The sequence below is a fragment of the Eptatretus burgeri genome, chromosome 6 (genome assembly GCF_056783735.1).
Source record: "Eptatretus burgeri isolate ZD-2024b chromosome 6, Ebu_testis_v1, whole genome shotgun sequence".
NCBI lineage: Eukaryota > Metazoa > Chordata > Myxini > Myxiniformes > Myxinidae > Eptatretus > Eptatretus burgeri.
Genome location: NC_140966.1, coordinates 37,145,218 through 37,172,329, shown reverse-complemented (window position 1 = coordinate 37,172,329; position 27,112 = coordinate 37,145,218). Strand labels below are relative to the sequence as shown.

Sequence of the window (27,112 nt, the reverse complement as noted above, 5' to 3'; positions counted from 1 at the left end):
GATCTCATTGTTGTACAAATTGCTTAACTCTCATTTCTCCCTCTGCCATAAAAATCCTTACATCCCTCCCCCACCACCCCCCCCCCCCACCAAATTTCCTGCTCCTCGCTTATGGAAATAAACCTGTTCTCTGTTCTTGTTGAATCTCCAATCTGTCCATGTCCGTCTTTTCCACCATTGGTCTAGCACTGTCCGCAGGTTCAATAGCTTGGGAGGTTGAGATTCACGACGGTTCGGTTTGCAGGGTCCGGCATGTGCTTGCGGGCAGCTCGGCCGCATTCAAAATCACCAGATAAGATTAATAGCACATAATTAGAACGAATGGGCAGTGCAAGGAACATAGCGAATAAGTGGGTTTAATCGAGATGTGCCTGCAGACCGTTGTATTGTCCTGACATATTGCTGGCATTGTCATATGATTGTCCACCACAATTAGATATGTCCAAATTCAAGTTGCTTATTGTTGCAAGTACACAGTCAGCAAGGCTTGCACCTCTATGACTCGAGCGTATCCAATCCAATAAATCGCTCAACAATTTTTCCTTCTGAATTGACAGATCTGAATATAACAGTCAGCTGATCAACATGTGATGAACCTAGTGTTGAATCTACAAAAACTGAAAAATATTTGGCTTGTTGAAGTTCTAAAGCTGTTGTTTTCCTTCTTAATTTTCTTCCCCATCAAATCAATGACTTCTTCACAAGTAGTCGATGACATACAAGAAGTACTGCCTTCACCCTCCTGAACAAATTTAGCAATGTGATCTGCAAAAAGGAGTCAAATTGAGCAATCAGCTCCAAAATCCCCAAATAGTTGCCATTATGTGGTGAACCCAGCAGCTCATCGTGGCCACGATAAGCGAGGCCATGCTCACTTAAGAACTTAATAACAGCTACAATACGCTTAAGAGCATCTCTTCAGTATTGACACTGCCTGAAACTGCCGAGCTGGAGCTGCATCGAATGTACCCGTTATCTTCGCACGCTGTACCCATGCCAGCATACAACTTCGGTGTTCCAAGCTTTTCTCGTGTTCAGAAATGCATTTGGGGTGTTTCCAATCACTGAATCCTTTGCTTAAGGTGTGCGTTTTGGATGATAGAAGTTTGCAGGTAAAACAGTAAACATTTCCAGTGGAGAATAAATAAGCTAGTCCTGAGCAACAGATTCACTGTTGCGCAGTCAACAAGAAAACAAATCTTCAGTCACCATACGCGTCTTCACTCAGCCAATCGACACAATACATGGATGGTATTTTAATAACCGGTTGAAAAAATTCCTTACTAAATGGTGAACAATAGAAGCCATGTGATGTTGTGATGTCAGATGAAAAACCTCTACATCATTTTTCCAGTTTCAGGTGCTGTCACCTTTTGGCAAAAAGTAACAAAACTGAACATTTCATCTGTACATAAGTACATCTTTTACTCACTTGACACTGAGACTTTTGAAAGGTCCATTCAACAGCAAACATTTCTCCAGTGCTTATGTTCCCTTTGAGATGAAATTTGGCAGAATTACCTTGTAAAACCGTCACCACCTGTTTACTTTTTTCGTTGACCATCTCAGTACCTGTCCGGAGAAAAACAAATCTTTTCAACACCAATTGCTCTCAACTTATACAGATTCAATATCTCAATGCCCAACATCCAAAGTTAAAACCTCAGTCACAGCTATCCATTTATGTGAGAATGAAAAATGGTAAAGGTGGGGAGAGAGTTTGTCGGTGAGGATTTAAAGGGGCATTTCCAGAATGCAAGCGTGTTCTTATAAAGGTATTGAAGGAAAAAAATTTAAAGAAAAACAAGCATCATGACAGTAATCGTGAGTGTGAAACAAACCTTTGACGGTTATTATGCTGATCAACTACGTTTTGCTCATGTGACATAATATAATGTTTAATATGGTTTATAATTTTCGAAAGGGCCTTGGATGGGCTGGTCTGTGACCTCATGTCCCTTCTTGCTGTGTGTTCTTGTATTTTGATGAGAGCAAAACTGAACATTCTTTACTCTTCATCAAAGACTTCAGCCCTTCAACATTTGCTGGTACAATTGCATCTTTGGTTTTAACATGATGGGTACTTGATACAAGAGCCATTTACAAGCAAACTTCAAAGTTCGTTTTTGAGAGGCTCGGATAAGCACACAGGTTTTTTTCTGCCCTCTTGCAAGCAGCCATGGCACAAGTCATCTTTGTGCATGCCACGTGTTCTCACGAATCTCGTGATTCCCATTTCGTGAGTTGCCATGGAAACTTTTATCCATTTTAATCCAGCAGCTTTTTCATTTTCATTCGCCCTTTACATGTTTATCCATATTAATCCACCAGTGTATTATTTCAGAACTTCTTTCCTTGGTCATTAGTAGACACACCAATTCAATAGAAGGGGTGCTAAATTCTGCTAATCTAAGAAACATTGAATCCCAGGTCTGTTTGGTCCTTGACAGTGTTCAATCTATTCCGATAAAACTGCCTTGCCAATTGGTGGAACAATGCATCCGAAGAGGGCGAGTCCTTTGGGAAGGTATGTAAAGTAAGATGTCCTGCATCTAATCCTGTATTGATGATAAATCTCATAACTTGGCTGGCCAGTAGGATCAGGAAATAGTTCAGCCGTACAAGGTGTTGAATTGTAATGACTGTCAAAAATTTTACGAACAATTATTTATGAAACGTAAAAAGAAGATTATCGTGAATAAAATACAATGCACTACTAAACACGAAAATGAACAATCGGAGAGTGCAGACCCTCGCCAGGACTTCTTTTGTGCGGTGTATTTTGAGAGGCATTTGTGTAGTAGTGTGTTACGTAATTAATGAGAGGCATAACAAGAACTGCTACTTTATAACTGCTGGTATTAATGACCGGGTACCAAGGAGTCCAACTTTGATGCAACCCCGCTTTGATCGGACACCTGGCCCTGACCCATGACATTTTAAAAATTATTATTCATTATTTAATTGAATTCAGAATGGGATTAAAATAAATTCAATTCAAATCAAAATGGAAGACCAACTAGGTACAGCCCTGCATTGGAGTAATCAGAAGGAACCCGAACAAGCAAAAATCAAATCTTGCTAATCTCCTTACTCAAAGAACTGGTGCCTTGTCAAGTCTATCTCTGGTGTATACTTTCCTTTCCTGTCTAATCCTTCCATCACCTCAAATAACCTCACCACAATTCTGCTCAAGACAAAGCAGAGTGTCTGAACCCAATGGTTGTCTCTAAATCTCATGTGTCCAACCTATCCAGACATGACGTCTCAAACCCTCTGCTAACAGGACTTGTCAGTGTTTCGAACCTTGGCCGAATCATACCAAAGACTTTTTAAATGTTACGTGCTGCTTCCTTGCTTGACGCTCAGCAATTAAAAGTATAGAGCACAGATAGTAGTTCGTGTCTAATGTAGTTTGTGTTTAAAGGGTTGAAAGGATCTAATCTCTCAAGCACGTAAAAAAAGTTTGAAGTGGTCTAAAGCTCTAAATGGTCAAGGGTCCAAGCTGTTTAATTTGTCTGAAGGGTGTAAAGGGCTTTAAGGGACTTACAGATCTTTGGGGTCTAAAGTTTCTTTGAAGTCTATTGGGGTTTTAAGGATCTTTGGGGTCTAAAGGGTTTTTGGAGTGTTGAAGGTCTTAAGGGTCTTCAGGGTCTCTAAAGGCTGAGGTGTTGGAAGAAAATACCCTGAGGACAATCCTCGGGTCAGACTTGGTTTGTGTGCCAAATGTGGTGGTTGTCAGCCCAGTAGTCTTTGCTAAAAATGTGAACATACAGACCGACAAATTATATTTACTTGCGGAGCATCTGCCATCCAGGCGATCTTATTCCAAGCATGCAACATGTTCTTCTAACGCATCGTTAAGCCTGGTGTTGGCTTCGTGGTTAGGGTGGCGGCTTGGGATCCTAAGGTCCTGAATTCATGCCCGTTGGCCGCTGAATTAATACACCAGGGGGTTGACTCAGCCTGACATCCTTCTGAGGTCAGTGAAATGAGTTCCAGTGTATACTGGTAGAGGAGCACTGCATCAGCGACATAGTCGTGCTTCCAAGAAATGATAGCTACCCCAGCAGCTAAGCTGCCATATGCAAGAAAAAGTAGTTCTGACGCATACCTTTATTTTGGGGGTGTATAAGCGACCGACAGCTTTGTATAGGCAAACCCCCCCCCCCCTCCCGATTTACGTGCATGAAGCAAAAACATACATATAGTTAGGTCAAGAACCTCATTTATGTGACTATTCTCTGGCTGGTAAAGTTTAACAATTGATGTGACTTCGATTGACCTTTTATAAAAAAGATTTTGCCCCCATGTCCCTCCCAAAAATCCCAGCATTTTTGCCAGAGGCCCAAATCCAAGATGACTGTTGGCGCCATCTTGAAAAATTTAGTGTTGAACCAGAGAAACTGGAATCATGTACAAAGATGCTTTTTCGGGTAAGTCGACCACGAGGATTCCGAATCTGACATTAATTTGAAGCGGAAAAGAGGACAGTGTCAGCCTCAGACTGGTCAAAGCTGGAGTTCTCCATTGGTTGCTGGGTTGACAAGTTGGTGCAGTGGGAGCCAACAGATGAGACAATCTCTGCATCAACACTCTCTGCAAGGTCTGTCAGGTAGTCACATATCACTTTTAGCAGCCGCCCCTTGTTGCTGCTGCTACACAGGTCAGGTATGGGAGCATGTGCCAGAACAGTGCGTCGCTCCGTCCACTTTCCGCCGGTACTCCAGGGGCCTCCGTCTGGCCATCCCCCAGGCAGATGCCTGGCCCATCCCCATCTCCTTGAGATGATGGTCCACCTGCTGCAACCACGAGGCATGTGGTCGGCCCACTGGCCTCCTCCACTCATGAGACTCCCTCGCTGAGAGAATCTGGTGAGCAGGATCAGCGTCAGGAAAACGAACCACATGTCCGTACAGCCGCAACTGACGCTCACGGACCATGCAGGTAACAAATCTCATCCAAGTCTCTCTCTGCAACCGCTCGTTGGACACAAAATCCGACCAGCGATAGCCAAGGATTCTCCAAAGAGACCTGGTACCAAAGGAATTAAGTCTCCCTCTCAGATCCTTGATCAGAGTCGAAGTCTCGCATCCATAGAGCAAGACTGGAAGTACCAAGGACCTGAAGACTCGGACTTTCGTCCTCCCGCACAGGTACCGGCAGCGCCACACCCCATGATCCAGTGAATCCATGACTCCCCAGGCCCGACCCAGATGTCTATTGACCTCTGACTCACAGCCAGCAGAGACATGAATATCACTGCCAAGGTAAGTGAATCTCTCCACGACCTCAACATCCTCACCACAAACAGACACAGACAGGACAGCAGCATCCAAGATGTCGCCGAAAGGCTGGATCTTAGTTTTGATCCAAGAAACCCGTAATCCCAGCGGCTCCGACTCCTCATTCAGCACCTCGAGGGCCCCCAAGAGGATGTCTAAAGTCTCCACAAAGATGACTGCATCATCTGCAAAATCAAGGTCCGAGATCTTGACATTCCCAAACGATGCACCGCAGCTTGATCTCTCCGACATCCTCCCTAAAATCCAGTCCGTACAAGTGCTGAAAAGTGTGGGAGCCAGTACACACCCCTAACGAACTCCATTAACAACTGGAAATAAGTCAGAGATGGTACCACCACACTTCACAGCACTCTCAGTACCAGAGTGGAGTTCAGACATCAGATCGATCAGTTTTGGTGGCACCCCACGAAGACCAAGAATCCTCCAGAGGACATCCCGATTAGATGCTACACAGCAGCGCTTTGAACACTTGGGCAGAAGGTAAGAGTTCGCTCAATTTCATGTTGGTGTTGGGGATATGTGCCTTACCATGTACCCGCAGGTCTCGCTCATTATCTTGAGTTGAGTATGGTGCGTCGTACGGGTCATTCACACAGATGATACATTCAGCATCACCATGGCAGGCAAGGATGATGGATGACACCTTGTGGATGTAGTCCGACCACTTGTATGGGGTGCCATATTGCATCTGTCGATCTTCTGCTGATGGAGTTGCCATCCTCCAGATCATGCCCATGTCGATGACAGCGGTCGGGTTCCTGCAGATCTACAGATTGCACAGAGGGACCCTGGATGACTTGCTCTTCTGTGTCTTCGTGGATGTGCCATTGGAGTTGAATAGGACCATACACTGTATGAGGCTGGCACTGTCCTCTTTCCGCTTTTGCAGTTCTGCACGAGTCATGCTACACTGGTCCTGTTGTCATTGATACCACTGATACCGATGCCTATGTCGCGGCAGCAGTCATCTCGCGGCAGCTGCCCGGAATGGTCTGTATCAAGAGGAAGCAGGAGACTGTCTTATGCTGTGGCCTGGTGACTGATGAGAAGGCAGACTGTAGTGTGCAGTTGCACTGTATGAGAGGCTGTGATGCCTCGAGCTTCTACGGCAAGGGTAAGAAGTCGGTGTATGACCGGGTGGTGAAGAGCCCTGTGGCCCGACGGCAGCTCTCACGGTGCGGAGATAGCGTTGACCTTGAGGAGGAGGTGTTGGAAGAGCTCTACCAGTTCACACGACATGTCATCTATGGTGACAAGAGTAGCACCATGGCTGAGGCACGTGCAGTGAAATGGAAGACACTGAAGAGCAAATCATGCATCCGTCTCCCTCCAGATGCAGATAGCCTATGCCAACACTGCCTCGGTGCAAACTACTTGGCGTATCTTGTGTGCCACCCCTCCAAGAAGCACCACCCCTCACCACTCCGACATGGCTGGGAGCTGGTGGGTGGTCGCTGTCGCCCTGTCCACCACATGTGACCTGCTCTCCCGACGCATCTACCTGCACCAGGGCTATCTGAAGAGAGCGAGGAAGATGATAGCAAGGAGGGGTATGAGGAGGGAGATGATGATGTACAGAGGAGGAGGGGGGATTCATTGGAATTTGATGATTCAGAATCTGGTGAGGCAAAATGTTCTGATTCGGACTGATCATATCTCTCAAGGTCATATTGATTCATCATTTACAATGTCATAACAATGTGAAGTATGACATGAAAGCATAATTGGTGACTTCTAAATATGTTTTTTTTTCATGTTTTTTTTCTAAAATGTGTGTCATTTGTCCACAGAAAATGGCCAAAAAGTACCATTTTCAGGGTAAAATGATTTTGTATTGACATGTTTTAAGTAGTTTCATTTGCAAACTGTTCAAGTTACAGCTATTAAAAAGAGCTTATTTTGAAGTGAAATGAGTTTACTTGTCCTGCATTCATCATTTATGTATATTATTCATCAGTTTAACTTACAACATGAGATCCTTATATTATGGAGGTAGTTTCTTTAAGTACAAAAGTTACGTTTTCGCTCTACCGGATTGTGGCCATCTTGGATTTTGGGGTCAAAATGATGTCGTAACATCAAATTAATGTCAGATTCGGAATCCTCGTGGTCGACTTACCCCAAAAAGTGTCTTTGTTCATGATTCTAGGCGCTCTGGTTCAAAACTTAATTTTTCAAGATGGCACCGCCAGCCATCTTGGATTTGGGCCTCTGGTAAAAAATGTCAGGATTTTTGGGAGGGACATGGGGGCTAAAAATTTTTTTTTAATAAAAGTCAACTAAATCGTCAAACATTACTAGCCAGAGAATGGTCATGGAATTGAGGTTCTTGACCTAACTAATACTGCTTATAATTCAAAACACATGTCTGGTGTTGGCTTAATTGTTTGGGTGGTGGGTTTGGCATCTGAGAATCCTGAGTTTAAATCCCGCTCAGCTATTGAATTCATACCAAGTGGGGTTGACTCTGCCTGTCATCCTTCTGAGGTCGGCAAAATGAGTACCAGCTTGCTGGTATTCTGTGTCAGAGTGGCGACCTGTCCAGGATTGTGCCCAATACCCCAGGAGACTACTTCGGCAGCACCAATGCTCTGCATAGAGTATGGTCCCAATGGAATGGAATGGTATTCAAAACACCTCACTGTACTTGAAACATTGGGAGAGGATGGTGTACTCTAAATGGTGGAGACTCGTAATATCCTCCCTCACCTGGAAGCGGCACTACACAATACACATTTACATAGATAATTTGCGTTCCCCTCCCTCCAAGACCACTGGCAAAGATAAAAACACCCCTATATATAAATTGGAGTCATGCTGATCCTATGTCGCAAGTCTGGATGTAATCAGCCGAGAACTGTAGGAAGAGTAGCGCAACAAACAAACACACACACACACAAACACCGGTCAGTGAATTATAGTAAGGATGACACACTCATCTTCTCAAATCCTGCTTTGCTGCTCTTCTTCATGGCTGCATTCTTCAACCTGTCCCTTCCTCTGTGGCAGCGTCCTTATCTACTTGAAAGTCAGCTCACATCTCTCACATTAATGGAAGGTGCAACAACAGATCTTATTAAATACAGACCAGAAACCTTGCTTTCAATTACAAGCAAGGTTTTGGAATCTATGATTGCTGCCAAGACCAAGCAGCCTAATCCCTGACTTTCATGGATCATGAAACTATTATGGACTATTATGGTTCAGCTCCAAAAGGATTATGAAACAAACTCACCGATCAAATTATATGGTGAGCCATTGGTGAACGTTCAGTCTCTTGAACTTATTGACCTCACTACGAGCTACACCACTCCTGGGCTGACCATATAGCAAAGCTGACTTACAAAACCAGTAGGAACCTGACTGGGCATCCTCCCAAGTCATTCCTTGAAAGATCAAAACCTAGCTTATAAGGCCTTTGTCTGTTGGCCAATGGAGTATTGCTCCCCAAATGTGGTGGCATCCTCATTACTCTTTCTCCTGAATTTTCGAGAATTTAAAGCTCTCAACATTATCGGTATCTCCCATAATGAGGCAGAAGCAGTCGGCTCATTGCTCCGACATTACAGAGAGGTTCTCCGTTTTTATTTTTTGAGCGCTTCTCCGGTTTGCTCCCTCTGTTCTCTCAGCAAGGAAAATCTCTATACCTGCAAGAAAAATCCCCATAATCTATGCTTACTCCCCAGTGCCATTTTTCTGTTCCTCTTTTAGCGCATTTGTGGTGTTGCTTTTGAGAGACTATTCAATCCCACCCTTACCTGCATAGCTTCAAGCTGGTGGTACAACACCATTTTATGTAAATGCTCTTTCGGTCTCAGTACAATGATTTATTTGCCCTCTGTCATCTTGCTTTTTCATGAGCCTACATTTTCGATTCATAAAAGAACTTTTCACTCAGATAATTTTTTCTTTCTTCCTCTCTCTCTCTCTCTCTCTCTCTCTCTCTCTCTCTCTCTCTCTCTCTCTCTCTCTCTCTCTCTCTCTCTCTCTCTCTCTCCTCTATCTCCTCTCTCTCAACTTCATCACATTGATTTCTACACTACCACTCCCCAGTTACTGTATCCCTTCCAAGGAGTGCAGTATAATAAGGTTTGGTAATCAAATGAAAAACCAAATACTGCATTGGAGTCATCAGAAGAAACCCAAAGAAGTAAAGAGCGGAGATGAAGTCATCTGGATAGGATTCGGGTTTCAGCCGCTACTCCCCAACCCTCAAACTCATCCAGGCACAGCCAAGTGAGCCTTTCAGAAGATCTTCTGCAAGAATTCACTTCTCCTTAGAGAGATAGATAATGAAAGAGTGGAATAGAGATAAAAGAAAAGAAAAAGCAAGAATTAGAATGCATAAAGAGAATTGTGAAAAATTTAGAAAGAAATGTGAAAAGAACAAAGAACAAAGATGTCGGGAAGAACCTGGACAGATAGATTTCAGCAGTTACTCCCCAGGCTCAAACACAGCGACATGTACAAGCTACCAGAGGTCCATTTGACATCTACCAGAAATCCATAAATGTGTCTTGTTTCATCCCATTCTAAATTAGCCCAATCTACGGTAAAAAAAAAGGAACTCCAAGCCTCTGTTCTCAGATTAAATGTCAAGATTGTTTGTGCTCCAATTGATTTTTACCATTAAGTGATCTCTGAATTATTTTCCCAATGTTTCCTAGATAGACCTATTGATGACAACACATGTGTAATATCACTGCATGCACATCCCCTTTGGGTGGTGCACAGTAACACCCAGTGGAAAGCACTTACAGTTTGATTCCAGTAAAAAGGCATCACTGTGTTTTGTATTCAGTGGATTGCTTGCTGTGCAGATGAAAAACCTTCTTGTCACATTAACAGAAATCGAACGCAAATTTGAGGATCCGCATACCCGATCTTCAATGCAAAGGGAAGACCAGTAATACGACACATACGAGACCAAAGACGAGTTTGTTTTACAAGTAAGTGTGACTGTTGACCCTGAGAGGGTTGAGTCCATTTCGATGAAGAAGCTTGTAAGGGTATCTGTGAATAAAACAGGAGGTGGAGGTGAGAATCACATGATAAGATTGGGAGAGAAAGAATCACAAAACAGTAGCGATGTGTAATTTCTCTCTTTTGTCTGCAATTATCATTGTAATGATGATGATCGACATGATCATGAAATATCCTAAAAGTAATAAACGCAAGTTATAAACAAATAATGCTGCGGATTGTTAGCACCAGAAGTGACTCGAAATGCAAGTGGAAACACCGGTACATTCTCGTGCAGTGTTGTCTATCAGCTATGCTTTGCAGAACCATCAGTCACACAAACTTACCAAAAATCTGAAGTTTAACATCAACGTTTTCATTTCCATCTGGTCCATAAGTCACAAAGATTGCAGTGTACGTGCCATTATCAGCTTCAGAAACATTTCTCAAAGTCATGGAACCATTGGAGTAGACACTTAAGCGGTGTTTGTAGCTTTGGAGAACTTCGATATTTGTTGTGTCACTGACGTTGAAACTAGTGATCTCGAAGGGTTTACCTTTAATCGGTTGAAATTCCCAGCGAACCCTTGGTATTGTCGAGTTTGTGTAGTTAACAGAAAATAGAGCATCATGGCCAATGAGGACAGAAATATTCACGCTCTGTGCATATACATCGATATCAGCAAACACTGCAGCAAAACAAAAGAGGGATGGGATGGGAATGGGAAAATGGGAATAAATTAGGAACAATGGGAATGGGAATAAATTAGGAACACATAAAACTAATTTGCCATAGTAAGTTACAAGCATCAATATAAAGGGAATTAAGAAGACAAAATACGACATTAAATATTAAACAGAATAGATTTTCAACTATAACTTAGTCCATATTGTAAAACGTTCAGTGAAAAAAAAGTTATTTAGACCAAAAGTGGGCCAAATTAATAAATAAAATTCCAGTTTCCTCAAAACTCCACTTTCCTCAAAGTGAACGCTTACAGCCCACAACAATCATCCAAGAGCGTCCGCAGAGCTGCGACAGTTTTGCCACCGGGGAAGCGTTCATCACGTCCTCCCCAGCATGATTTACAAGTATGAGCTCTTTCGCTGCAACAGCGTTTGCTTTTGCTGTTGAACCTGACACTAGACCTGCCCTCCAATTGATATGGGTTTAACGATATGTTGATATCCTCACACATGATTTAAGGGACAGCCATTCCAATAGCAGCACTTCAACTGAGGCCTGCATCAGTATTTTTCATCACTACCTCACTGTACCCATCTCAAGTCTTTGCAGGCCACATGTGGTCTGATAGTAACCCCCTTCTGGTGACACTCCCAAAATCCAGACTCACTGCTTACCACCACTCATTCGTTCCTCTTTGTTCCCACCTGTGGAACCAACTTCTTCAGTCTGTTCAATCTCATTCCTCCCTCCAGGGATTAAAATTCAAGACAGCTGTCCACCACCATGCCAGGTCGCCCCCATCCACAACCATGATCTTTTTACAATAAGTAACCCTCCACAAGCTCACGTCTTTGCGGGGTCTCCAGGTTACCGGGTTTCCCCCACCTCCCCCTGCCCCAATTCCCAAGCATTCCCCTCACCCTCTCCTTAATCTGTTTTTGTTATATTTCTGCTTCTTTCCAAGTTTTCCCTAAGACGCAAAATACTCCAAACACCTAAAAGACCTCAAAGACCCCAAAAACCCAAAAGACCCAAAAGACCCTGAAGACCCAAAAGATCAAAAAAGACCCAAAAGATCCCAAAGACCCAGAAGTTCCCAAAGACCATGCAGACCCAAAATAACCAAAAGCCCTAAAAGACCTTGAAGACCCAAAAGTCAACGAGGACCCAAAAATACCCTGACAACCCAAATGTCCCCGAAGACCCAAATGTCCCCATAGACCCAAAAGTCACCAAAGACCCAAAAGACCCAAAGACCCAGAGGACCCTGAAGACCTCCAAAAAAAACCCAAAAGACCCAAAAGTCACCAAAGACTCAAAAAGACCCAAAGAGCTAAAAAGACCCTGAAGATCACAAAGACCCAAAACTCAAAAAGATCCCTGAAGCATGGTAATTTTGTGTGCCGACGGATATTGAAGCCGATCGACAAAGAAAAATCACAGAACCATCGGAAAGCATCAGTAAATGAAAATGTGAATAAATGAAAAGAAAAAAAGAAAAATCAGATGCAGGTGAGCGACACGAGTAAATGGGGAGGCAAAGTTCGTATGCTTACACAATGTGTACGTGTACCTCACGAATATATAGAAACATATATACATATATATATATATATATATGTATATATATATATATATATATATATATATATATATATATATATGTATATATATATATATATATATATCTTCTTCTTTCGGCTGCACCCGTTCGGGGTCGCCACAGCGGATCATCCGTATGATCTGCATAGTGATTTGGCACATGTTTTACGCCGGATGCCCTTCCTGACGCAACCCTGGTCGCCTCTTACGACACAGGGATACTATGTATATATATATATATATATATATATATATATATATATATATATATATATATATATAAATATATATATATATATATATATATATATATATATATATATATATATGTTTTTTATAAAAGGGACCTTTAGTCAGGTCAGGTTCGATCTGTGACCTGCTACAGGTACCATGTAAACCTGTACTAACCTGTTCCATGGTCGGGTTGTCGGCGACTAAACCGTCTCCCCCACCAGGTTTCCTGGTGAGGAGGGTGTTTGGATATGGACACCCAGCAGGATTAAAAACAAAACCTGTCAAAGGGCGGAGGAGCTCCTTGTGAGCCAACGGCCATCCATATCTAGTGCCCAACTGTGTCTGCGGACGTCCTCCGGCAGTTGGGTTACTTTTAATTAGGAGGTTGGTGGCAGGATTTGCACTCTGGCCACCGTAAAACCCTTCATTCCGCAAAACGCAAAAACGCAAAAAAATCTGAAAACCCACTCCGTGGGAGTACCTCCTGTGCAGCTTCCCTTCGCAGGGCAGCTCACCAGATGACGGGATTGGGGCAAAGCCTTCGGGACCCCCAATCTTTGATAGGAGGGAAACCACGGGGTAACATCCCTGGGTCACATTGCAGGAGAGTGTGTCGGAGTGGTGCTGAGGTGTCGTCCACCAGACGGCGGTCTCCTTGGGTTAACCTGAGGCGGTCCCTTCGGGTGGGTGCCTGGAATGTCCTATCCCTAAGAGAGGATGATCACCTGTCTCTGTTATCATCTGAGCTCAAGCGTTTGGACATCGGGATTGCAGCTCTCTCTGAGGTTCGGAGACCGGATTGCGGCGAGATAATGGTGGGTGGTTACACCTACTATTGGTCTGGTCGCTCTGATGGTTACCATACCCAAGGAGTTGCCGTAGCTGTGTCCAATAAGCTGACCGCAATGATAATTGAGGTAACACCGGTCAACGAGCGTATTATGAGATTAAGGATTCGTCACTCCTTAGGTGTCATTTCCCTGGTCTCTGTTTATGCTCCGACTGAGGCGAGTGATCTCACCGTGAAGGATGCATTCTACGCCACACTCGAGTCTGTGGTTGATCAGTGCCCCAGACGAGATACCCTTCTAGTCTTGGGGGATTTCAATGCATCGACTGGAACTGATAGGGACGGTTATGAGGTGTGTGTTGGTCCCCATGGGTCAGGAACTATGAACCAGAATGGCACTAAGTTCCTTGACTTTGCAAGAAGTCATGGACTTAGGGTGGCCGGTTCATGGTTTCAGCGCCTACAAGCTCATCGCTGGACTTGGTATTCCAACGCTGGCGGTGTGGCAAAGGAGATTGACCATGTCCTCATTGACGGTCGTTGGAGGATGATCCAGAACTGCAGGGTCTACCGGAGTGCTCAGTTCCTCAATACTGACCACAGGCTTGTTGTAGCAACTCTAAAGCTGCACCTTAAATCCTGGAGAATGGTACCATCCCAGCCGAGGCTGGATGTTGCCAAGCTCAGGGATGAGAGAGTAGCTGAGGAGTTTGCGAACAGGCTGAGTGGACACTTGGGGGGTCTGGGTGCTTTGGGGGGTCCTGAAGAGTTGTGGAGCGCCTTCAAGACCACCGTCCTTGATGTTGCCGGTGGATTCCTTGGAGCTCACCGCAGGGCAAAGAAGAATTTTGTCTCTCAAGGGACACTGGATACCATTGACCAGAGTCGCAGGGCCAGGCTGAATGGCAGAGCTGAGCTGTTCAGGGAGCTGAGGCGTAAAACTGTACGTGCATTGAGGGTGGACAAGGAGGCCTATGTGCGAGGAATCTGTGAGGGGGTAGAGCATCACCTGTGGACAGGTGATTCTCGTCCCGCTTACAGGGGAATTCGCGCATTACGTTCATCCAAGCCCATCCCTCGGAGCACTACAGTTCGAGCAGAGAGTGGTAGGCTCTTGACAGAGGAGTCTGAAGTGAAGGCCCGCTGGGCTGGTTACTTTGAGCGGTTGTACCAGGCTGATCCCCCAACTGTCGAGTTGGACATCAAGGGTGTTACAATCCCTGTTGCTGACCCTCGAATCAACTGTGGTCCACCTACGCTTGTGGAAACACGGGCTGCGGTGAACCAGTTGAAACGGGGCAAAGCTCGAGGGATCTGTGGCATCCATGCCGAACTTCTCAAGGTTGGTGGAAAAGCTGCACTCGTGTCATTGCATGCAGTTTTGTGCTCTGCCTGGAACACAGGCATCATCCCAACTGACTGGAAGAGGGGCCTTGTTGTCCCTCTCTGGAAAGGGAAGGGTGATCGCCAAGACTGCAACAACTACCGAGGGGTGACGCTGCTCTCAGTGCCGGGCAAGGTCTTTGCTCGGATAATTCTCGATAGGGTTCGCCACCATCTGCTTGAGCACCAGCGTCCAGAGCAGTCAGGCTTTACACCAAAGAGGTCAACGATTGACCGTATCCTTGCACTTCGTGTCCTCACCGAACGCAGACGAGAGTTTCGGCAGGGGCTGCTTGCAGCCTATGTTGATCTCTGTAAAGCGTTCGATTCAGTGAATCGGGATGTCCTCTGGAGGATTCTTGCTCTTCGTGGGGTGCCACCAAAACTGATCGATCTGATGTCTGAACTCTACTCTGGTACTGAGAGTGCTATGAAGTGTGGTGGTACCATCTCTGACTTATTTCCAGTTGTTACTGGAGTTCGTCAGGGATGTGTACTTGCCCCCACACTTTTCAGCACTTGTATGGACTGGATTCTAGGGAGGATGTCGGAGAGATCAAGTTGCGGTGCGTCATTTGGGAATGTCAAGATCTCGGACCTTGACTTTGCAGATGATGCAGTCATCTTTGCGGAGACTTTAGACATCCTCTTGGGGGCCCTCGAGGTGCTGAATGAGGAGTCGGAGCCGTTGGGATTACGGGGTTCTTGGGTCAAAACTAAGATCCAGGCTTTCGGTGACATCTTGGATGCTGCTGTCCTGTCTGTGTCTGTTTGTGGTGAGGATGTTGAGGTCGTGGAGAGATTCACTACCTTGGCAGTGATTTCATGTCTCTGCTGGCTGCGAGTCAGAGGTCAATAGACGTCTGGGTCGGGCCTGGGGAGTCATGGATTCACTGGATCATGGGGTGTGGCGCTGCCGGTACCTGTGCGGGAGGACGAAAGTCCGAGTCTTCAGGTTCTTGGTACTTCCAGTCTTGCTCTATGGGTGCGAGACTTGGACTCTGACCAAGGATCTGAGATGGAGACTTAATTCCTTTGGTACCAGGTCTCTTCGGAGAATCCTTGGCTATCGCTGGTCGGATTTTGTGTCCAACGAGCGGTTGCTGAGAGAGACTCGGATGAGATTCGTTGACTGCATAGTCCGATGACATATATGCGATGACTGCATAGTCCGTGAGCGTCAGTTGCGGCTGTATGGACATGTGGCTCGTTTTCCTGACTCTGATCCTGCTCACCAGATTCTCTCAGCGAGGGAGTCTCATGAGTGGAGGAGGCCAGTGGGTCGACCACGTGCCTCATGGTTGCAACAGGTTGACCATCATCTCAAGGAGATGGGGATGGGCCTGGCATCTGCCTGGGGGATGGCCAGACGGAGGCCCCTGGAGTACCGGCGGAAAGTGGACGCAGCGACGTGCTGCTCTGGCAAATGCTCCCATACCTGACCTGACCTGATATGTATATATATATATATATATATATATATATATATATATATATATGTATGTATATATATATATATATATCTTCTTCTTCTTCTTCTTTCTGCTGCTCCCTCCTTTAGGGGTCGCCACAGCGAATCATCCGCATGATCCGCATAGTGATTTGGCACATGTTTACGCCGGATGCCCTTCCTGACGCAACCCTGGTTGCCTCTTATGACACTGGGATATGGTACACCTATTTTAACGGGGGTATAAACCGGCCCAGTACACTGGTACTCATTTCGCCGACCTCGGAAGGATGACAGGCTGACTCAACCCCCTGGTGTATTCATTCAGTGGTCCAACGGGGCTTGAACTCAGGACCTTTTGGATCCCAAGCCGCTGCCCTAACCACTGCGCCAACACCAGGCTCTTATGTATATATATATATATATATATATATATATATATATATATATATATATATATATATATATATATGTATATGTATATGTATATGTATATGTATATGTATATATATATATATATATATATATACATATATATATGTATATATATATATATATATATATATATATATATATGTATATATATATATATATATATATATAAATATATATATATATATATATATATATATATATATATATATTGTTGTGGTTGACGAAATTCGTAAACCACCATTCAGGTCCCGTAGGTGAGATATCTCTGTAAGTATATGTGTAGTTAGCCCAAACCCGTTGTTTAGAGAGAATAAATGTCATTCATTCGGGCTGCGACCCTTTTAGATAGCTGTTTTTCTTTTACTATCTTTATTTTGGACCAACCGCCATTACTACCACCACAACAACCACCAACCGCATCTCGACAACCACAGCCACCTTCCCCAGAACCGCCTTCACAACATCCACCTTCTCCACAACCGCTTTCACACACCAACCACCAACCGCAACGCCGCTTCACAACAACAGCAACGCCAACAAACACGACCTTTACCGTCACAACTCGCCCTCGCAACCATCGCATCACCGCCATTCCCGCGCCGCTTGTGGGCACCGATACTGGACTCGTACAGGGCGCGCACCGAGCAGCGGGTGCAAAAACACCAGCCTTTCCGAGAAATCGGATCAAGAATGATTCACGCCCACTTCTGTTCCGTCCTATCAGCGAGCGTGGGGCGATTTGGCCCCGCCTCCATGCGCGTCGGAGTATAATCGCTATATGCAGATTCGCGGATCAAGAATGATTCACGCCCACTTTTCCTCCGTCCAATGGGGGAGCGTGGCTCCGCCCCCGAGCCGTTCCTGATCCAAAAATCTGCATATGATTTCTCCTGTCGGACTATAAAGCGCCGAGCGCGGAGCAAATCGAGGCTGTTGGGAAGAGTTGAAGAGAGTGGAGAAGTTGAAGAGAGTCGAGGAGAGAAAAGAGTGGAGAGTTTCTGTCAGTTGGAAAGAGTTGAGAAGAGGAAAGAGTTGGAGAGTTGTGGCGGCGGCGAAATCAGTCGAGAGAGTGTCTGTCGGGGTCCGGAGAGGCTGGAGAAGCCAAGAAGCTTTGTGGAGGTCTGCGCTCGTGTCGGGGTTGGGGAGCTGCGGAGAGGGGAGGCCGGGAACGCGGTCAAGGTCGCAGTGGAGTCGCTCGTCGTGGGACCCAAGCCAGCCAGATATCCTCTTTCCCCCGAGCATCAACAACCCCCCCTCCTGTTTCCCCCCCCGCGCTGAGATAGTGTGAGAAGGGGGCCCCGTTCCCACCCCATTCCAGGCAGTGCCAGCGAGGCCCGCGGAGTCGGGGCGCCGCCGCCATTTTGCGGCTCATCACCAGACGGGTAGGCTCGACGCGGTCTCGGCCCCAGGCCCGTCTGCCCCCTTATCGTTGAGGGTGGCCCCTTTTTCTTTTGCTTTGGAGTATATGTGTTGTCGCGCCGTCTGTGAAGTAAAACTGTGTAAGTGTTGCCGTGTGCTCACGTAGTCGGTAGTAGATCTGCATTGTGTCTCTTTTGTTGCATTTGCTTTTTGTGCAGAATTGTCGTGTTACTTTTACATTTGCTTTTGGTGCATAATTGTTGTGATTGTATATGTGTGCTTTCCGTTTGCCGCGGAATAAATGTGCCTTATGTTGAACTGTCTTTCCCGTTTCGCTTTGTCTTTTCTCTAATTGAATCTCCATCTTACTTCACGTAAAGGGTTGGTCGTGGGCTAAATACGCCCGATAATTAATCGGAACCGTCGAGGTTGACGATAACACCGCTCGGTTATCCCGATAGTACGGAACGGGTAGCTTAAAGTGGCCCGTGTCCGAAGTCGACCTGCGGCGAGGTGCGATCGCCCGGTCTACCCTCCGTGTTGGTACTTAGGTAGGTCGAATTTGGCGAACAACCCTATCCCACGCGGGGGGCCAATTGGCACGATCGTGGTGAGGCCGAAAGGCCCACCCGTGACTAGTTCCCGGCGTTAGTCCGAGAGGGTCACGACGGGATTGTCCGTCCGGTGGGCGACGTGCCGCGATTCGAGTTACGTGGCCGCCAGCACGCCGGCGGGCGCGAATCCGCAACAATATATATATATATATATATATATATATATATATATATATATATATATATCTATATATATATATATATATATGTATTTGTATATATATGTATATATATGTATATGTATAAATGTATATGTATATATATATATATGTATATGTATATATATATATGTATATGTATATGTATATATATGTATATGTATATATATATATATGTATATGTATATGTATATGTATATGTATGTATATATATATATATATATATATATATACATATATATATATATATATATATATATATATACATATATATATATATATATATATATATATATATATATATATATATGTATATATATATATATGTATATATGTATATATATATATATATATATATATATATATATATATATATATATATGTATATATATATATGTATATATGTATATATATATATATATATATATATATATATATATATATATATATATATATATATATATATATATATATATATATATATATATATATATATATATATATATATATATATATATACGTATATATATATATATGTATATGTATATATATATATATGTATATATGTATGTATATGTATATATATATATATATATATATGTATATATATATATATATATATAGGTATGTATATATGTATATATATATATGTGTATATATATATATATATATGTATATATGTATATATATAGACATACACTCTAGACGACCCGTGAACCCGTTGGATTCCCGTTCTGACAGCGGTTGATAAAAACAAATAATTTCAAAGAAAAAAAAGATAGCTCCAGGAACTATACCACTGAGGTTGTTTGCATTGATCAAATAATCCCGAAGAGTACTTGACTGAATCGGGAATGGATTTTTTAATAATTTTTTTCGTTGCCCGATTTGAATGAAACTTGATATTGCGTGTCAATGTGAAAAAAAAACAACCGAGAAAAGAAAGTCGAAGAAATTATTGGGCATCATCTTCTCAACACAATTTTATTTATTAATGAACACGGAAGTATTAGATCAAAATGGTGATGTTTATTTTATGCTTAAAAAGAAATCGTTCTTTGTCTCTGCTAAATGTTTGAGATTTTTACTAAATCATTTCAAGAAAAAAATAAAAGATAGCTCCAGTGAACTATACCGCTGAGGTTGTTTGCGTTGATCAAATTCTCCCAAAGAGTACTTGATTGAATCGGGAACTGATTTTTTAATAATATTTTCGTTGCCCGATTTTAACAAAACTTGATGCTGCACACCACAGGAGAATGGTGAGTAAGGTGGGCCGAAATCTTTGCGCTATCGTGTACCGTTTTGGCTGTATTTCGGGAACAAACATACATACATACATACATACATACATACATACATACATACAAGACGACAGTTTTAGTATTATATATGTAGAAAATTAAGCCCAAAATTATTCATACCCTTTGAAAAATCTGAGAGTTTTGCATTTATCTCATACCTACAAGCTGGAGTGGTGGAACTTTCACTTCACCCAAAGACATTTAGTTGGCATGTACAAATCCACATATATTTTGGCTCAACATTATTAGCATAACAATAGAAATGTAAAGATTTCTGTTTTTATGCCTGTCCAAAATTATTCATACCCCATGCCAAGTCTCAGAATTGAGGCGAATGTTTGTGATAATGCACATGCTTTTCATATTCCTAGGATTCTTTATAATGTTATGCAATTACTCCAAGATGTGTGCATACAATCTGAGTGCATTACAAATGTGGTCTATTGAATATACAATGAGGAATGTTATAGAACAACACTCTGCTTTTAGACTATAAATTAAGGGGAGCTGATGCAATCATTCTCAGGTCATTGCAAGCATGGCGAAGAAGAAAGAAGTCAGTGAGGACCTTTGGTTGTGCATTGTGAATGCTCACAAGGAGGGGAAAGGCTAAAAGCTATTTCGAAGCAGTTCCGAGTGCCAGTTGCCACCATACAAAGCATAATTAGGAAGTACAAGGAGTTCCACACTGTAAAAAACATTGAAGGACGTGGTCGGAAGGCAAAGGTGTCGCCTCGTCTGGTAAGAAAAGTATGGCGAGAGGCCAACAACAATCCATGGATCACTATTAAGTCTCTCCTGAACAACCTTGGCGAGTCTGGGACCAAGATATCAAGGCAGACACTCCAGCGGACGTTGCACAAGGGGGGTCTCCATGGACGCCGACCAAGAAAGACTCCACTCCTCCATCCCAGGCACAGAAAGGCTCGTCTCGCCTTTGCAAAAGCTCACCTGGACAAAGATCCAAGCTTTTGGTCCTCAGTTCTGTGGTCGGATGAGACGAAAATGGAGCTTTTCGGGCACAGAGATGTTGCTTTCGTTTGGCGAAAGAAAGGTGAAGCATACAACCCTAAGAACACAGTCCCGACTGTCAAGCATGGAGGTGGGAGCATCATGCTTTGGAGATGTTTCTTACCCAGTGTGCCCGGCAATCTCGTCAAAGTGGATAGCATCATGAAAAAGGAGCAGTACATCAAGATCCTTGAGGAAAACATCAAACATTCCACAGAGAAACTTCACCTCGGGGAGCATTGGACGTATCAGCAGGGCAACGATCCAAAACACACCGCCAAATCAGTCAAGAAATGGTTCCGGGATAATGATGTGGACGTTCTCGAGTGGCCAACCCAAAGTCCGGACCTCAACCCAATTGAGAATCTGTGGAGGGAGCTCAAGACTGGAGTGCTGGCAAGGAAGCCTTCCAATCTCAAAGACCTGGAGACCTTCGCGAAGGAGGAGTGGGTCAAAATCCCTGCAAAGACATGAAAAAACCTTATGAGCAAGTATAAAAACCGTTTGGAGGCTGTAATCACTAACAGAGGCTTTTCCATTGATTACTGAACGTGACTTTGAACTGATTTAAGCAAGGGTATGAATAATTCTGGACATGACATTTTTTTTGTAAATCTATCAATAAAATACCCCCAAAACAATGTATTTCTTGAAATGTCTCTTGCAGTGATTCTTTCTGCTGTTTGTCACATTCTTATGCAACTTAAGCCAGAAGAAACTCATTCCTCAAATAACACGATTCAAAATACTCCAAATTTGGAAAGGGTATGAATAATTTTGGGCTTGACTGTATATATTCCATCTTTACCTTCGCATTCTGCGAAAGGTTATGTTTTGGTCGGCGTGTATTTATTTATTTATTTATTTATTTGTAATCTTGTGATTCGTATAACTCAAAAAGTATTAAATTGGTTATTAGCCAGGAAGCATTCGATTAGATTTTGGGATCGTTCGGGTCAAAGGTCAAGGTCACGAAAAGGTCAAAATCGTCTTTTTACGATAACACGGTCAATTTTTATTCAATTTGCATGCAACTAACGCCAAAATGTTCAACGCCTCATCTTCTGATATGCAATATGACACAATGACGCCCATACTCTTGTTACCGGTTAGGGGTCAAAGGTCAGGGGGGTCACGACCTTGAAAAATATGCGGTTTTTGTCATAACGCGGTCAATTCTTGTCCGCTTTACATGAACCCAGCACCAAAATGTTCAGAATTTAATGCCCAATCTTGTGACACAATGACGTCATAACACATGTCACCGGTTGGGGTAAAATATCGGGGGGGGGGTCATGCCCTTGAAAAATATGCGGTTTTCGGCATAACTCAGTCAATTCTTATTCGATTTGCATGAAACCAGCATCAAACGAGATTACCTTCTCTTGTTGAAACGTTGTATTCACCGAGCTTGCGAGTGAACACTTGCCAAAACGATGTGAGTTGATTGTTGTTTAGTCCGTAGCCCCCGAAAGTCGGGGGGGGGGTCATGACATTATAGATATGTGGTTTGTGTCATAAGACCATTCATATGAAACCAGTTCCCCACACTCATACCAAGAACAAAAAAAGTAGTGGCGGCGAAGGTATGCGCTCTATGAGAGCCCGTTCTAGTTGTTCATGTGATTTCAGCGAGGTACGCAGTGAGGTGGTATGGTGGGTCGGGCAGCATTCCAGATTGTGTGCGTGTGGACTCAGCTCGACATGTTGTGAGGTGGTATGGCAGATCAGGCTGCATTTTGCCCTTGGGCCTGTGGACCTTGCTCGGATTTACTTGGTGGATCAGCCCTGCATGGAAGGGAACTGGCGGACCGAGAATGTGAGGCTTGGCAGAGATTTTGAACGAGGATTGCACAAGGGAGAGGAGGAGGAGCGCAAGGGAGTAGAGCGTTGAACTGAATGGCGGGAATTGAGTGTGAAAAGTATTTACTGTGTTTACTTTGAAAATTTTTGCACTTTTTTACTTTGGTGAGGGAGGAGTGAGTTCGTTGAGAGAGAAGAGTCAAGTGATGGGTGAAAATGAGAACAAGGGGGGGAGGCGAGCAGCAAAAGAGGTGTGTGTGTGTGTGTGTGTGTGTGTGTGTGTGTGTGTGCGCGCGCGCGTGCGCGTGCACGTGTGTTTGTGTGTGTGCGCATACACACAGGATGTGGACAGCAGCCTAATGTATCAAGTCCAGCAGGTCAGCCAGGGCAGCGCTGCTGCTTGTTGACCTGAATGTGCCAAATTATTCAAGAGGGTACGAGCTCTGTCAGGTTGGCAGTGGTATGGAAGCAAGGTCCGGTTAGGAAGTTTGAATGTGGGATCAATCAGGGGAGATGGGTCGAGGTGGTGGAGATGATGCAGAGAAGAAGGCTGGGAGTGTTGTGTGTGCAGGAGACGAAATGGAGAGGATGATGGGAATGCTTGAGCTTGAGGTGATGTTGTGCATTGTGGGGGACTTTAACGTGCACAATTGAGTAGCGGAGCCGGATGAAGAGGAATTTGTTGTTAAATTTGGTTGAGAAACAAGGAATAGAGGGACGACAGCTGGTGAAGTTGTTGGTGAGGAATGGATGGTCATAGCTTGTTCATTCTTTCAAAAGCGGAAAAGCCACAAGATTACCTGTAGGAGTGGTCAACATCGAACAAAATTGGATTTGGCAGTGGTAAAGGCCCTGTCACACCTTGACGATTTAGCCAGCATATGCCTGACGTATGCAAAATTTGGCTAAAACACTGGCACACGTCGAATACGTATGGGTAAGTTTGTATACGTTAAGAGCACGCTGGCATATGTCGTAGTACGCTGGCTTTTTTTGTAGTACGCTGGCATATGTCGTAGTATGCCGAGGTGTTAGAAAAATTTTCCATGCTTGAAATTTTTCGACGTATGCCAGCGTATGACTCACATGTTCCGCATAACGCTGGCCATAAGTTGTTGGCACGTAACGTGATCATTGACACACGTCGACACACGTTACTCGTAAGTTACTCATAAGTCGAAACACATTAAGGTAATGGTTAGCGTACCCGAAACTTATTTCTAACCTATGAGTAACGTGCTGTAGGCACGTTACGCGATCGTCGACACACGTTACTTGTACGTTACTCATAAGTCAAACCACGTCAAGGTAATGGTTAGTGTCAGTGTTCCAGACTCCCAGGTTTTTTTTTTTCTTTGGTATGACGGTGATGTTGACACTTTGATTTCTAGTGCGGTTATAATATAATTAATAGGCTGCCGCTCAACGATTTAAATCATAACCGCACTAGAAATCGAAGTGTAAAACATCACCATCATACCGAAGAAAAAAAAATAAAATAAAATAAAAAATAACCAGGGAGTCTGGAACACTGACGCTAACCATTACCTCGACGTGTTTCGACTTTTGAGTAACGTACAAGTAACGTGTGTCGACGTGTGTCAACAATCACGTAGCGTGCCTACAACTTATGCCAGCGTATGTGGAACATGTGTCATACGTCGAGTACGTCGAGAAATTTTCAACATGCTGAAAATTTCTCGACGTACTCGGCGTATGACTACATATGCCAGCGTACTACGACGTATACCAGCGTGCTCGTAACATATACAAAACTTACCCATAACGCATTCGACGTGTGCCAGCTTGGTTCGGCAAATTTTTCATACGTCGGCATATGCTGGCTAAAACGTCAAGGTGTGACAGCGGTTTCACACTTCGATGTCTAGTGTGGTTATGATTTGAATCGTTGAGCCGCAGCCTATTAATAGCCTACGACACGTGATCGTCGGCGATATGCTGCCGCGCTATGCATAAGTTAGACTATCGTTGGGCATAGGTTGTGAACGCCGACAACACGCTCAGCATTCGTTGGTATAAGTTATCTATATGTGATGAAAACGTTCTGTTTACGTTAGTAATATGTTCTGCATACGTCCAACACGTTATTATACGCCCAAAACTTTAAAAACATCAATAGTTTAGCGTACGCCAGCGTTTTACCTACATTTTGAGACCTTGCCATACGCTGGCTAAAACGTCAAGGTGTGACAGCCCCTTAAGGAAGCGAAAGATGTGGAGGGTTGAAGATTGTAAGGCAATAGCAGGAGAGCATGTTACCACCTATCACAAGCCTGTGGTGTTTGTCGTATGGATGAAGAAAAGGAGGTTAAGAGCAGGGATCAGAAGATTATTAGGTGGGGGAAGTGCAGGGGAAACGTCCTCGAAGAGTACAAGGAGAGGTTGAGGGCTAGGTATGAGCAACTTAGCGAAGAAGTGGAAAGTTTGGAGGAGGAGTGGACGAAGCATGGAAAGGCATTTAGGGGAATTGCAGAAGTTTTGTGTAGAAGGACGTCAGGAAAGGTCGCATCGAGGGATAATAACAAGGTATGGTGGACAGGAGAGGTAGCGAAGGGAGTTGATGAAAAGGAGGAGGTTTGGAAGAGGATAAAGAAGATCAAAGATAGAGAGGAAACTGAATATGGGGTTGATGCACCTTTATGGGCAGAAGAAGTCGGCAGCAAGGAGAGCTGTGGATAAGATGAGGAATGATATGGAAGAGGAGGCATACAATACAACAAATTGGAAGCGGATATTGCGAAGAAGATTGTTTATATGGTTCATTAACTGGCTCGTGACAGGGATGAGGATAGTAAGGACATGAAAAAGGAAGGGGGGGGACAGTGATTAAGGATGGGGGTGGGAGGCTAGTAACAGAGAGGGGAGCAGTATTGAAGGTGTGGAACAGATATTTCTGGGAGCTGTTGAACCGGGGAGAGGGCGGCGGGGAGCCTGGAGCTTACATGCTATTTGGAGGGGAAGGTGGAGTTGGTGGAGATCACGGAGGTGGAGGTGCAGATGGCATTGAAAAGGATGAAGAAGGGAAAGGGTGCCAGACATTAATGAGGTGGGTACAGAGATGATAATTGCAGCAGAAGAAGTCAGAGTCAGTTAGATGAAGAGGCTGTTGAATTTATGTATGATAAATGGTTCAGTTCCAGAGGATTGAAGAGCAGGGTTAATTATGCCAATATGGAAGGGAAAGGGAAATGTTCAAGATCCAGTGAAGTACACAGGCATTACGCTCCTAAGTCATGTAATGAAGGTGCTGGAGAGGATTCTGGATGGTAGGATAAGGAGGAGTGTGGAGATGGAGATCGGAGAAGAGCAGCAGGAGTTTATAAAGGGTAGAGCAATGATGGATGGGATGTTCGTGCTGAGACAGCTGATGGAAAAGAGGCTGGAGGTACAAGGCGAGATGGCATTGGGATTTGTGGACTTGGAGAAGGTCTATGACACTGTCCCAAGAGAGACGGTGATGGCAACACTGAGGTCGATGGATGGGAGTGCCGGAAGCAGAAGTTAGGTTGGTGGAAGGGATGTACAAGGGAATGAAAGGAAGAGTTTTGCTTGGACCTAGGATGTCTAAGGAGTTCAGTGTGAACATCGGTTTGAGACAAGGAAGCACTCTCAGCCAACTCATGCTTATCATGGTGATGGGGCTTGTAAGCAGGAAGGTGAGCTTGAAGAGTTGTGTGTGGAAGATGCTGTACGCAGATGATCTGGCTGTTTTGGTGGAGAGTAGGTGAGAGATGCAGGAGGTACTGGGGGAGTGGAACAAGGAATCTGGGAAGCATGGACTGAAGATGAGTATGGAGAAGACCGAGGTGATGTGGGTCAGACAGCAGAGAAAAATGTATGAACATTCGGTTAGAGGGGAAGGAGATCAGAAAGGGAAATAGGTTTGAGTATCTTGGTGGGAACAGTGACCGGGGATGTTAAGTCCGAGGCAGAGATGATGAGGAGGATTCAGGTGGGTGTAAGTGCATGAAGGAGGGTGAAGGGGTTAATGT

The 27,112-nt window shown here is 44.2% G+C and overlaps 1 protein-coding gene and 1 pseudogene across 5 annotated transcripts in view; one reads left to right on the top strand and one right to left on the bottom strand.

The window, feature by feature from the left end:
• LOC147024554 (uncharacterized) overlaps positions 1-27,112 on the bottom strand; it is a 57,933-nt gene that overhangs the window by 27,098 nt on the left and 3,723 nt on the right. For 4 of the 5 annotated variants that reach the window (XM_085884578.1, XM_085884580.1, XM_085884579.1 and 1 more), the window contains exons 2-4: positions 10,616-10,957; positions 10,065-10,319; positions 1,433-1,572 (exon numbers count right to left, since the gene is read on the bottom strand). In XM_085884578.1, the coding sequence (XP_085740704.1) occupies positions 1,433-1,572; positions 10,065-10,319; positions 10,616-10,957 (737 nt within the window). Of the gene's footprint in view, positions 1-1,432; positions 1,573-10,064; positions 10,320-10,615; positions 10,958-21,524; positions 21,757-27,112 lie in introns of all 5 variants that reach the window. The other variant, XM_085884582.1, reaches the window with a different exon arrangement.
• On the top strand, positions 6,041-6,956 carry LOC147024555 (uncharacterized; annotated as a pseudogene).